At 35.6% G+C, this 14,663-nt stretch overlaps 1 protein-coding gene across 1 annotated transcript in view; it reads right to left on the bottom strand.

Annotated features, from left to right (window-relative positions):
- COL24A1 (collagen type XXIV alpha 1 chain) overlaps positions 1 to 14,663 on the bottom strand; it is a 166,237-nt gene that overhangs the window by 140,352 nt on the left and 11,222 nt on the right. The window contains exons 2-3 of the mRNA XM_088153680.1: positions 14,387 to 14,448; positions 3,975 to 5,245 (exon numbers count right to left, since the gene is read on the bottom strand). Coding sequence (XP_088009806.1) covers positions 3,975 to 5,245; positions 14,387 to 14,448 — 1,333 coding nt within the window. The remainder of the gene's footprint in view (positions 1 to 3,974; positions 5,246 to 14,386; positions 14,449 to 14,663) is intronic.

Genomic DNA, 14,663 nt, shown 5'->3' with positions numbered 1-14,663 from the left:
TACATACATATATACATACATATAAAGAAACATATGAAGCATCCCTCATTGCTATAATGACATAGATTCTAAAGTTTCATTTGTGCAGAATATAAAAGGAATATTATTAGTAAAAGCAAATACAGGGCTCATACATCATACATACATAATGTGGATTGTTTGAAAAGACATCCAGCAAATTGTTTGGTTTTAGTTGGGTGAATTAGCCATTGTAGTTTCTAAACTATAACGTATAGCTTATATCTAAACTATAACGTATAGCTTAATTATATGAATTAAGCTATTGTGGTTTATTCAATTATACATGGTTAAAAGAAACCATAGTTTGGCATTATATGTAAAAGCACCCCAGAATCTTATGGCACCAAAGAGACTGACAACTTACAAAATTTTCATTAGATGAAAACACTATACAGAATTAAAAGCCATGAGACAACAAAATCTAATGAAAAGGATACATTTGGAAGCAGCCTAGATCAGATGCATTAATTGCAGATCAAGAGTCCATAGAACAAAATATATTTAGAAAATCAAACAATGGCTAGGTGTTCACACAACATGCTAAACTATACTCAACTGTGTTTCATTGACTAAACCACAATTAGCTGTGGTCATCTAACAGACTAAACTATTAACCATGGTTCACAAACAACACTGACTTGATTCATGCAGCCTATCAAGCCTATGTAAATCACATTTTGGTTCAGCCAATAAGAATTCCCAGCATTCCCAAAGAACAGAACACTAGTGAATTGCTTCTGTGTACTATAGAACAAGCTTATACAGAATGGCCACAGGTTTTTCCCTTCCATTCTTCTGAATGCTTCAAAATGCTGGAACAAAGAGGTTTCTCTCTATCACCCTTCTTACAGTCCCTTAGCAGAAAGGTCTTTTCGCACTGCCCCCGCAGATCTTCACAACCTCTGGCTGTTATGCAGTTTTTGGTGTCAGAGGTACCACCTACAGCCTCCTGACCTTCTCATAGATGCACAGCTATAGAAGCTTTCTTAATTCCTTTCCCCTCTTCCTTTGTCTTTCCTTTCTTTTATTTCTTCTGTAAGAGTAATAGTTAGAATAACTATTTTTTCATACATTTTTTTTCTTGGCTCTTTTAATGAACTAAGAGGAAAAAGGCCTCCTTCTGCAGAAGGCAAAGTTAAGAGAAGGGTTTCCTCCATGGCATGACAAAAGTCCTATCCTTGCCTTCTATTTACAAAAATGGAGTTAGCACTTTTTTGTCAGCTTCTTCTTCAGTGACTAGGAAGCAAATTGCTAGCTTCTGAGCATGCTAGTGACTGTATAGATGCATTTACATGGAAGCTGCTACAGAACAGGTCTACAAGGTTTCAGAAGATTAATTTGTCAGCATTAGTTCACAAGGTATCCAATAATCGGGTGCACTAAATCTGGGCTGAAATTGTTTTGTTTTAATGCTGCACCAATTACAAGTTAGGCTAGAATCTTCCAGTTCTCTTTTGAATTCCACTTCCAATATGTACATATTCTTTTTTTACTGCCAACCACAACTACTGTAATTTCCCTACTACAATACCATTCTCTTTTTTCCTTGCAAGAGAAAATAAGGAAATCATTTAATTTCATTTGCTGTTTTCCTTCCTTGTTCTTTGTGGTTATGGTGGCTTCCTCTCACTCTTCTGAAATATAGTTTCTCTGGATAGCACAAGGAAAGAAAATAGCTATTGTTGTCATTGGCAAGAGAATGCTAGACATTGTCTATGAGGAAAAGAACAAGGTAGCAATTCTCTCCTTAGCAAGATAATGGCATGAGGTAAGGATGAAAGGGTTTTTCCAGCAGCAGCATTCTGCAAAGGGATTTCATTGTTAAGAACCTTCACCAAAAAGGGAATGTATAAAACACCCCACAAAACAATACCTTTCCCATGTTAATCCTGTTTCAAAATAAGTAACATATCCAAGTTACACTCGCTAAAGGCTCATTTTCAAACACCACAACTACATGCTGTTTTTAACCTTCAAAGTCCTATAGTGCTTGGACTCAAATTCCTAAGAACCCAGCAGTTTTCATACGAACTTATTGAGATCCTTTCCTGAGAAACTTTTCCTCAATTTTTTCCATCATCAGTGATTAAATGGATTAAAGGTAATGCCCCAATTCTAGAAGTCCCAATGTAAGAAAATTCTCCTGGCAGCATGCAAAAATCTCATTTATTTGAATAGACTTGGTCTGCTATTATTTTTACTGTAAAGGTGTTTGGCTTATCAAGCATATGGTTTTAAATGCCTGAGGATCCTTTCATTAAAGAGTTAACTAACAAATGTTAAAAACTGGGTGAGGAATTTATAGATCTTCAGGACTGGTTGTAATCAAATTCCCATTGGTTCTCAACAACATCATAAGCACTTTACAATGACACCTTCTACAGGGGAACAAATTCCCTGCTCCCCTATTTATGTAAATAATTAAAATTTCAATAAGTTGAGTGGAGACTAACAAAAGTCATGTAAGTTGCTTGAATGCAAAAAAAAAAAAAAATTGCAACTATCTTGTCCAAATCAAAAATGCAAGATAACATTCTTGATTCTTGTGATTCTTAAAAGCAAAGATGGGTAAAGAATGTCAGAATTTTTAAATGATTACAGAGATTTCAGATCCGTCATTTCCATTTAGAGAAGAATGAAGAACAAATACATTTTCAGAATTTTGCAATGTGATTCACAATTTAAAATATGCACAATAATATGTGCATTAAAGAAAGAGACTGGAAAATGTTTACAACAAAAAGTTCATGAAAAGAAAAGGATATACAAAAATGTATACACTAGGAGAAGCATGTGAGAAAGTGCATATGAACATTCAGGGAAACTGTTTCTACTGAATTCTTAAATAACAAGGCTGTGACAGATAAGAAGAAGTTGGCATTCTTACATTCCTATACAAATATATTAATGCATAAGCTCTCATGGATATATTCATTACACCAGATACACTGAAGTATTATCCTGAATTAGAATATAGACATCACTGGTTGAGATTTGAAACAGGATACAGAAAAAAAAAAAACCTAAACAAAATCTAGGAATCTGAATGGCTATGATTATGCAATAGAACATGAATATGGGCACTGTTGCTGCTGTACCCTGGAATTCCAACTATCTTGGCCCTCCCTTCACTTTCACAGAAATATTAGGTTTCTAGCTATGAGAACATATTTATAATTTCTGATACAAACTTTGATCAAGCTGTCACTGAATTGGCTTTTTTTCCATACTTTTTATGTATTTTATTAACTGTAAATCTATACTTCCCAATGGTGAAAGAGGGGCTAGATTATTTCAGATTCTTTCTGAAGTGTCAGTTTTCCAGGAAGGTGTGTGAATGTTTAAACAAGCACTCAATCTTGTGTCCTACTCCAAAGAAAATGGTATTTCAGATATCATGCCCCACAGGAAGTTATAAAGACTACAGAGGTATAATCTATAAACATACTAGGGTGGGAGTTCATGAAGACCAGGTGAGAAATTCCCATCTAGCTTTCATGTAAATAATATTGCCCTGATCCAATTTATTCCATATTCACAATATACATTTACCATCACTGTAAGAACTAGGCCTCAGAAGTAGAATGGATTGAGAAAGAAACTTGTTACTCTGACAGTGGCATTTCATTCATGGAAAAAAAATTCTAGTCCAGCTCTTGTGATCTCCAAACTCTAATACATTTGGAAGACAGCAGTTTGGGAAGGCAGTCCCACTGTCTGGTTCTTTGTACTATAGATATTTCTCTAGAATTTCCAGCAAATCCATCCAAAACAAAATATCTACTATTATCAAATACCAAAAGTTCAAGGTTATTTCTCATACTTCCTGTACTATTAACATAGAAAACTGAAATCACAGGAAATTTCTGCATAATAACCACCTTGGTCAGTCCCTGCAATGTGACTTCTGAATTCTTGTATTTCATTAGGCACCATAAATGAAGGCAACTTACCATCTGTCCAGGATCTCCTTTAGGCCCCCTCAGATTTTCCATGTCAAGTAGTCTCTCCAATTCTTCATAATCATAATCATAATAATCAGCATCAAATTCATAATTGCCTTCTGCATTGTAAATCTCATCAGTCTGAACTGTTTGTTCATCCCATGAGCCAAACTGATTATTTAAAGGTACAGAATGAAAACCCTTATATAATGTTGTATTTAAAAATTGATGCATATCCATTAATTCATATGAATATGGCTTTGATGTATTTTTCATCATATTTTTGGTATTAGGTTGCTTTATGGAAAAGAGCAGATCGGAACTAATTTTTCTTTTTATATTTTCTGTGACAGAGTCTGTATGGTTTAAAGATAATTTTGTGAGAGCCCAGGGATCACCTTTCCTTTTGCTGACATGACGCTGATGATGTTTTGAGACATTCACAATTTGCTGGTCATTTGGTTCTGGTGAGGCTGTAATATTCCTTAAGTAAAGAAGAGTCAAGGAAGAAGTTGTCTCCATCAATTCTGGAGGATTTTGGACTGATGCCAACTTACTGACATGAAGATTTGGGGCACCTTTTCTTTTATTTAACGGTTGGGTTACTTCATCCAACAGCTTGCTTGAGAACACCCCATTTGGAGAAGTTGCGTGAGATCGATATGTATCAGCTTCGCGACACTGTAGTTTCACATATTTACAATAGTTTATCAAGGCTTGTGCAGAGGGGATAATATCCAGCTGACATAACACACCTTCAAAGTTGACTGACTGAGAGTTCATTCTTCCTAGGGTAAATAAGCTATGTGAATCAAACTGCACTTTAGAAAGAATCTCCTTACTGAAGTGCTTCCTTCCACATTGAGTATATAGGGACACTGATTTTTCCGTAACATCAATAGCAAACGTGTGCCACTGCTCATCATGAACACGATAATCAAAGTATACAGACTGCTTCCCTCCAGTGTGCACCATTATCTTCCTCGGTAGCAACTGTATACCAAACTGCAGTCTATTTTTATTCCTAATACTGAAAAGAAAGGCATTGTTTACCCTGTAAGAGTGTATGCTAATCAGTATGGCAAATTTAGAACCTAAACTTGATATTCCCGCTTGAGAGATAGGAATTTCAGTGGCTGCTTGAGTGGGCAAAAGAACTCCAAAGGCAGCTGGGTGAATCCCTTGAGGTGATGAAGCATGTGACAAATGCATTGTAGTCCCTGTTGGTGGATGTTGCACAGGTTGCCCACTTAGGCCTAAATGATGGAGAATATCTATGCCTAGAAAAGAAAGAAAGGGAGGTGAGAAAAATACAACCTTGCTTAATTCACTCATGTAGTCTATAGTACTTTTTGCAAATAGCTGCACCAGTTTCACTTAGTCATCTGAAAATGGCACTGTTCAGTAAAATGTAAATCCACCACATGTAGGTCTGCAACATGCCTGATTCCTATCAATGTAGGACATAGGAATTGTGCAGTTACTAGTATAAACACCCATCAGCTATGTATGACATAACATCAGAAAATGAGATAATAGTCTCTTACATGGGCTTGCATCCCACTATAATGTTATTTCCAGATGGCTGACCATGACCGTGACCTTTAGATGAGGATAATAATTCCCTTAATTATTTCCAGAAGGAAGGCTGTGTTAAGCCTGCTACAGCAAAAACAAGAGCCTTAAAGATGAATCAATATTAAGGCACAAGATTTTGTAGACTAGAGCAATGTTTCTCAACCTTGGCAACTTGAAGATATGTGGACTTCAACTCCCAGAATTCCCCAGACAGCATGCTGGCTTGGGAATTCTGGGAGTTGAAGTCCACATATCTTCAAGTTGCCAAGGTTGAGAAACACTGGACTAAAGTTTACTTCAGCAGAAGCAGCAATCCACTCAATTATCTTCCCAGCAAGCTTCTACATTTAATTTTTCTCTAATCTTTAACTTTTTAAATGGCATAGCTAAACCCATTCACTCCCACAAATTTTCAAAACATTGCTAATTTTCTACCCATACTTGTATCAAACTTCCCTATTGACAAAACCTATATTTGGTAAATAGGAATTCAGATAATAAACTGATAATAAAAGATTAAATTTGAACAATAGTAAGCCATAGATGTTAATATTGCTGACCATAAACCTTAAGATAATAATTGATTTTGTTGAAAGTGAGCATGTTTTTTTTCCATAGTTTAGAGAATATCCCAGAGTTTAAATCTATAAGGATTCTTCACAAAATCAACATTGGCATATCTTTCTTTATACCAGTAGGAAATGTAAGACTTTTCCCATAAAAATAGATTCATCTATCTCTCCAAAACAAACTAAAAAAATTAGGCATTGCTATTTTCAGTTAAAGAAATGTTAGCCAAACTACTTTTCCTTTGTGAAGTATCTACATGTAAAACTACAAAGTATGACAGGCACAAGTTATAAAATAAATATGTACCTATCAAAAAGTTAGTACAAATGGCTTAATTTCAAAGAGTGAACACACTCTGGAAGGCAAAAAGTATCCAAGTTCTATACTTATCAAAAGATAACAAATGTAAACTTCTCCTTCTAGTCCAAGGGTGCTTTCTCCGAAGAATTAGACTAAGCAAATGTAAGATTTCAGTATATGTGAGACACATTGAACCAGTAATGAAAAGCAAACAGAATTTCATATTACAAAAACAAAGCGAGTGCTGATTGCTCTCCAATCTAACTCAAAGGGGAAATATGCTATGTTGTCATGCCTCATATAGCAGAGGAATGTTGCTAAACTACAGCTCTCAGCATAACCAGACTGGATCTTTGTGGTAGATCAAAATCATCTCTGAATGTGTCCCTTCTCATGATGTCAGCTGCATCCAGGAGCTGACAGCTGATCTATTCAAAATCACTGCATATGCAAAATCACTGTAAAGCATTCATTCGTTCATTCATTCATTCATTCATTCATTCATTCATTCATTCATTCATTCATGCCATTGAAGAGCCACAGATCTGCTTCCAGGTGGTCTGCTCCCCTATTGGTAGGAGTTCTATGATCACCCCATTTCCATCCCTCATTGGTAGGAACTCTTGTCCCACCCTGCATTCCAAGTTTTTTCTTTCTTCCTCTCTATGTTCAGAGATCAGTGGAATAAAGTAGGTTGGCTTCACAGTGCTTTTGAGGAACCAGGGAATGAAAACACTGATAGAAAAGTGCCCATCATTGAGTTCATAGATTCCTCACTCCTTTCATATGGGATGGCAACAAAAGCTGAATACTGTACATTACAAAATCTTAAATGTCTATAAAGAAGGAAATAGTCAACTTTTAAAGTACAAAATGAGCAGGGAAAGGAAGTTGAACTCTTACCTATCCACACCTTTTTCCTCAACAGTCTTTTCACTGCACAGATTTTTTTTTCTTATAATCACAGAGCCCCATCAAAGTAAAAAAAAAAAAAAAAAAAAAGTTAACCTTTTTATAGGGAGGAAAAGCACAAGTATCAGCTCCTCCGTTTTTGATTAACTCACCCTTAATTTTAAACTGCTCCCCAAACCACTACTTAGGGAATGAACTCAATTCCAATGGATGGGGCTGTTATTTTCACACCTGGTTTGTTCTGTTACATTAAAACTGATGTAGGTTAGTGAGTTCGTGAAGAAGTCCCAGAAATTATGCAAAGCTACTTCTTATTGCAACCACATAAGTCCTAGCATCCAATCCTATGAGTTATGGTAGTTTAATAATAATTCACTGGATAAATCAACAATTTAGCCTCTAAAAGTGTAATTAATCTGCAAAATTACTTCTTGGGCTCAGGCCAGGGACCTCAGAATACAACATTTTTAGCATATTAGATTAAAATTATGAAAAATCAATTGTTCATCAGCATTAATACAAGCTGAGAAAAAAGCGAAAACTGAATAAAGAGGTTTTGAAACAGATGGATTTCCACAGATCTTTCCAAAAATATCAGCCTAATTTCCCAATTTGACTTCCTTCTGTTTAACAAAAATATTACTAGCAAATGTTAAGAACAGATATGTTTTGGTTCTTTTTCTAGTATGTGTATGTGTATACACACACACACACATACATACTGTATACATACACACACACACACACACGCATACATACACACAAAACCCTCACAGTTTTGGAATTGTCTCTGGATATATAATTTTGTAGCACCCCTTCTGAAAATTAATTACACACCTTGCTATTAAGAGGCTGTTAAATAATACTTAGTGGAATACTTTACAATTGACAAAAAGCCAGCATATTCAAAGGCACTTGAAAACATCATTTGGATTGGGGGGGGCAGCTTTATTTATTTGTCAATTTCTTTGGATGTCCAGGCATAAAATAAATTTATTTAAGTCTTAATTTGTGGAAATTGCACAGAGCTGGTCATGCTGCAGTTCAAAGCTTCCCTTTTCCCTTGCTGGAAAAAAAGCTAAGTTTAGAAATAAAACATGGAATCTAACAGTACAATAATGTCTTAGCTTCCAATTTTTTAATGGAACCTATTTTTCCCATTGGTTTTACAGGGGCTTGAGGAAAAATCACTAGATAGGGAATTTCTCAGTGGAACAAAAACACTTTTCACTTTATCTTGTTCAATGCTCTGAAAAAACATGAGTTAGACAAGGAGGTTATCCTTTCACTTGGTTAGGAAATAAATTAATCTGCAGCACTTGCATTCTGTGGAAGCTTGGTTCCCTAGGAATTGCACATTTCTCTTTAACCAGATCTCACAGCCTGAACTTACATGTGGAAAGCTATAACCACACAATCTTGCATTTTCAAAACCTCCTCTCTAAATATAATACTGGTTTTGTTTTCTGTTTATGTGCCTTCGAGTCAGTGTTGACTCCTGGCAACTGCCTGGACAAGTCCCTGTGGTTTTCTTGGCAAGATTTCAAAAGTGGTTTACCATTGCCTGCTTCCTTGGGCTGAAAGAGAGTGACTGGCCAAGTCACCCAGCTGGCTTTGTGCCTAAGGCGGGACCAGAACTCACAGTCTCCCAGTTTCTAGCCTGGTGCCTAAACCACTACACCAAACTGGCTCTCTACAATAATACTGTTAGAAGATGCTTAAAAAATGGATGCTTTTAGAACATGTAATCCAGTCCAGGTGCTTTGACTTTTTTTAAAAAATAAATCCATTAAGGATCTATTCTTTTTCCCTTCTCTGCACAGATGTTGGCATCTGACTTCATTTACTCTGTACATTAAAGAACAAAAAGAATCAAAGGAGATTTGCAACAAATATTTATGGTTTGTTGTCTTGAAAATGGCTTGTTTCAACTTCAGAAGACTAATGCTTTCTTCCCTGTTTGCTTGCAGACTTCATTAATCATTTTCTTACAGTGTGGGGGATAAGGGTAACTGGGCTGTGTTTTATCCCACTGACACACCATGTATTGCCAAGGAAGCATGGTCAGAGAAGCCAACAAACTTTTTTTTCCTCTAGATGCCATATGTCTTCGATTTATTCTATATTTTAAGTGAGTTTCTGTTCTAAGAAGCCTAAAAGAAGCTGATACTGACAGAAAAGTCAGACAATACATGTTTTTAGATTGTCTCATCTCAAGGCTTTGGGGTAAGCAATAGCTGTTTGAGCAGTATATGCATATATGATAAATTCAAAGAGGTAAGTACACAAGAGAAAGGCTCCAATTAACTATTGAACTAGATCTATATTTGGGCTTTGCATTTAGGTTTCTTAAACAACAGTTCCACTACCAGCATAATGTAAGCAACACTGCTCCAGCTTTTTTTTCTTAATTAAACAAATTTATTGTTTATATCCAAATCCAAAAACAGCTCTTTGGAGGTCAGATAAATCTTCTGAGCATACTCATGATCTGAAGCTATGAAGAAAATCCTTAGAAGAGGATCTAATAACTCCAGAGTCAGTATGCTTGGAAATCCAAGCTCAGTCATGAAGCTCACTCAGTACATTTTGGACCAAATTATACTAACCCAAAACAAAACATGTTATACTTTAGTGTAGTATGTGAATTCACTAATCTCTCAACCTAACCTACTTCATAGGATTGTTGAAAGGTAAGATAGAAGAAAATACCACATACACATTCCCCGGGCTTCTTAGAGAAAAGGGCAAGATGAATATAGCATATAATAAACCAATGAAGCTTACATTTGTCCAAAAATTCTCTTCTGCATAACAGTAAAAATGATGCAAGAAGTATAATTTCTACTATAACAATGAGAATAAATTGACATCAAAGTGTTTCAGAATATCATAAATTTCTATGCAACTCTTAAATTTTTTATAACTAACTCTGAGAAAGAGTTATTTTGTTTCTTAAGTTCTGAAGGAGAAGGAACTGGCTTGGAAAAGTAAAGTCCTTTCAACTCCTACACTGAATGTCTCTATCCATAACTGAGATTAAAATAATGTTGAGACATCATATCTTGTTCCTCATGAATAGCAAGCTGAGATCCTGAGCTTCACAAGAGGAAAAGTCAGATACTGCAGCTCCAAGAGTCCCAACAAAAGTCACTGTTGTATACCACCCAGAGTCACTGTTATGAGATGGACAGTCATATAAATTATTTTAATTAATTAATTAAATAAATAAACAAAGATTCCATCTTGAAGGTTTTCCTACATAGGCAAGAGGAATGAAGTGGAAGAGCCCACACACATAGGTCATAAAAAGTATGTCAGCCACTGAATCAGATACATACAGAAAGGCTGCAGAAAATATTCGAAGTGCTTCAAAATAACCACACTGGGAAATTAATTAAGCCTGCAAAAAAAAAAAAAAGCAAGATTCAAGTGAAACACAGAAGGAGATGTTCAGCACCATAATGCCAGACTAGTAGCTAAGGGATACACCCAGAATTATGGTGAGGCTCTTGCTCCAGTAGTCAAGCATACTTCCATAAGGACACTGCTTATAGCAGCAAGGAATATACAAGTAGATTACTTTGATATAAAAGAAGGCATCTACAGTCAACAGCCCCCTGGTTTTGAGGACCTGGTGGGCAAGCTTCAGAAGAGCATCTGTGGTCTGAATCAAGTAATCAGAAACTGGAATGAAAAGCTGAACCAAATGCTGATCAGAGAAGCCTTCACGCAAGGTAAAACCAACCACTACTTTATTTCAAATTCAACAACTACTGATGGGCATAATCCAGACTTATGAGGATGATTTGATCATCTCCCACAAAGAGAAGAAAGACAGTCAAGATTTTTAAGAACCTCAACAAAGAAACAGAAGTGAAGGAGATAGGAAGCGTGTCATCTTACTGTATTCAGAAAGAGAGAAGAATGGAAGGTGACTTCTCACCAGACAGAATATAAAGAATCTTATTCAATGGCTAGGCCAGATATTGCCACAAAATCCTGTAGCGGGAAGCTGAGTATACCAGTTGAAGGGAACTTGATCGGAGTCACCATGAAGGGTAAGGATTTTAAGAGCACTGTATAATGCTCAGACTGCCAGCCAACAGTTTTGAATGCTCTCTCCTCTAAAATATTGGAAACTGCTCCCAGACCTAATAAGCATTCCCTCAACTCCCTTCTCCAAGTCATTTATAAAAATGTTGAACAGGGACTTCCAGATGAGGGAATGACGAACTAGACATCTCTGGAGCGGAGATGCCGACACGGCCAAGACCAATGGACCAGTGGCAAGCTCGGTCCAATGGAGCCTCTTTGGATAAGGAAAGGACAAGAGATTACCTACTTATGCTCCATATGGCTGCTCCTCGCAAGGAGACCATAGGACAGTGGTCAACCCGCCGTTCTGAGGGCTGGGAGACGAGGGAAGCCATCAAGCTCTCAATCGCAGTGAAGCCTTTAAGGACACTGGGTTTGTCCAACCTCACTTTCTAACCACTTTTGGATTTATAATTAAAGTTAAAAGAGGTCTTCTAAGCAACAAGTTTGAAAAACTACCTGGTGAGTAAAACCTCATTCTAAAATAGAGGAAAACCTAACTACCAGGTTAAAGAAATTAAATAATATAGAATAAATGGCAAAAGGTTATATAAGAATTAAATTCATGAAAGTTATAAACGAATTAAAGCATCAGACAAATTTGGAATATTAGAACTTTTGCTAAGACTTTTGAAATAACTAAGTAAACAAATTATTATCTTCGTGGAACATAAATTGTTTAAGCTATCAGAAAAGATATGATTGGTTGAAATTTGAAAATAAAGAAACAAAGAAATCTGAGACATTGTGATTATATAAATGGGACATTAGAGGGGACTAAAGTTCCAGGCAGGAAAAGAAAAAAAAAGGGGGGGGACCTGTACTTTATTCTTGAACTAAAAGAACAGTGAAATTTATAAAATGACAGATAAAGGTATGCCACTTGAGACATTTCAAAGAATTTTTAAAGAATTGGGAGAGAAACTTATAACCAAACTGACAGCAATAATTTCTGCACCTACAAATGCATTTTTTGAAGAAAACTCTAAAGAAGAAAAGAAAGATGTGGAAGAGAACAATGTGGAAGAACTTATAGACCAACAGGATGAAGAGGTGAAACAAACTCCATCTGATGTGGAAACACTGGAAAATAAAGAAATTGTGGATTATAAAACAGAGATGACAATCAGAGTGGAAATACAAATGGTAAGCCAAGAGATGAAGAATGACCTGGGTGAGGACTTATTATTGGATTTACAAAAGAGGGTTTCTAAAGCCTTGAATAAATCTTTCAGACAGGAGAAAGTTTGAACGGAGATTCAATCCTATGACAGCAACTTAATGAATTAAAGATCAAGATTGTTAGAAGCAAAAGAAAGGAACATAAAACTAACTTATTTGATCAGGGTTAAAATAAGAACTATTTCTGTAAAATTCTGGAAACCCTTTATGGACTTTCTGCTGATATTTGGACAGAAATAACAACTATTTTTGGAATTGCGAACAGATAAGGGGGGTAGGTTATGGGAAGAAGTGAAATATGCATGTAATCTTATAGGGGGTGGGGAAATATTAAATTTACCTGTACTTGTTGCAAGGAAGATTGGGAGTCACTTCTTTAAATATTCTTTTTTCTATTTCTTTTCTCTTTTTTTTCTTTTTCTTTTTGCACTTTGTATTTCTATTTTCTTTTTTTCTGATCTCAGTTTGTATTATCTTTTAGCATTGTTAAACTTTTTAATAAAAGTATTTTTAAAAAAGATTAAAATGTTGAACAGCACAGGCCCCAATAAAGAGCTCTATCATACTCCACTTTTTATTCCCGTCCAAGCTGAAGAGGAACCATTAACAGTCACTCATCTAGCCGATATTTCATCATATCGTTAAGGAGACTATCATAAGAGATTTTGTTGAAGGCTTTGCTTAGATTTATGTTAATTATGTATATAATATTCCTTGGATCTACTAAACAAGTAACTTTGTCACATTTACTCTTGTTCTCCCTTCGTCCGTTACTCTGCCTGCTTTTTGTCATGAGATGGCTAATCTTAATGTCTTCTTTCTGCCTTTGTTCCCAAGCACATATTAAACCTTTTTTCTTTCTGATATTTTGGTTGATAGAATACAGCCAGCTAGGAGCTAGGAAAGCCTAGCTCCTAGCTGGCTTTCAAATGTCTTCTTAAATAAACTTACTTTCTGTTAAAGTTACAACTCCCTTCCCAAATTCATATTCTCCAACACCACTTTGCTAAGTTTCACTATTCCATTTTATGACTAGACCCTAACTTGCAGCTGAATATTACCTGGTTGCATTTACACTGGGTATTAATAGTTTATAGTATCTTTTATTGTAAATCATAGTTGCCATGCAGCTGCTCTGTGCATGAAAAAAGACTCTTACTTCATACTTTGTCTCAAAATAACACTCCTCACACATCTATCACCAAAACTTAACTGGAGACTAAAACTGCTATGTTCACAATTTAACATCCCAGAGTAAGTGTCTATTCATTTCTCAGTACTCTAAATACAAATAACAACATAAACACAATCATGTTTTTCAACTATCATCAGCGCATAAAAACGTAAGAAAAGGAAGTAAATTTTTTTAAAATGTAACTGCTTTTGAGGGGCCTTAAAAATGATTTTCGAAATAAGTGTTTTTAATAAGTGCACTGGTTTATCTTAGAAAGACCCCCAAAGGGCAAAGGTAATATAGCTTCAATTTTTATTATGCCCCCCCAACACCCACATTTAGTGAATCAAAGCCTTTACAATATGCAAGACTTCTTTTTTACAGTTTTTCCCCTAAATATGTAATTTTATAGGCAGCAAATATGAGTAATCTTGAAAAAGTCAGCATTTCTAAACTGGTTTCCTTCAATTTCTGCATCCTTTTTAACTCTGTTTGATATTTGGGTAAATGGTCATTCAAAAACATTTCAGGGTAATACTAACAAAATCAAAGCTTCTCTTAATAGATCATTCAAATGATCTGTAATAAATTAAGAAATTTTTCTTACCTTCTTGCTGTCTTTGTGCACAACCCACAGTTATACATATTGTAAGAAGGAGAAGGGTTTTCCTAGAAAAGACAGACATTTCATTAGACTTGACATACACTATATATTTCAATACTAATAATACAAAATTGCTAGGGATGAATGGCCATGTTCAAAATATGTCACTACGTCAGATAACTCTTTGAATCTATTAGAGATATTATAGTTAATATCTTGATTCATCAGATGATCATCTGTCACCTGATGGGTGATAATCCAGATTTCCACCAGCAGCCAA

The sequence above is a fragment of the Python bivittatus genome, unplaced genomic scaffold, assembly GCF_059951505.1.
Source record: "Python bivittatus isolate LINGU-HERP-01145 unplaced genomic scaffold, Pbiv_v1 ctg000700_np1212, whole genome shotgun sequence".
NCBI lineage: Eukaryota > Metazoa > Chordata > Lepidosauria > Squamata > Pythonidae > Python > Python bivittatus.
Note: the sequence above shows the minus strand (reverse complement) of the source record. Positions and strands in the feature narration are given on the sequence as shown.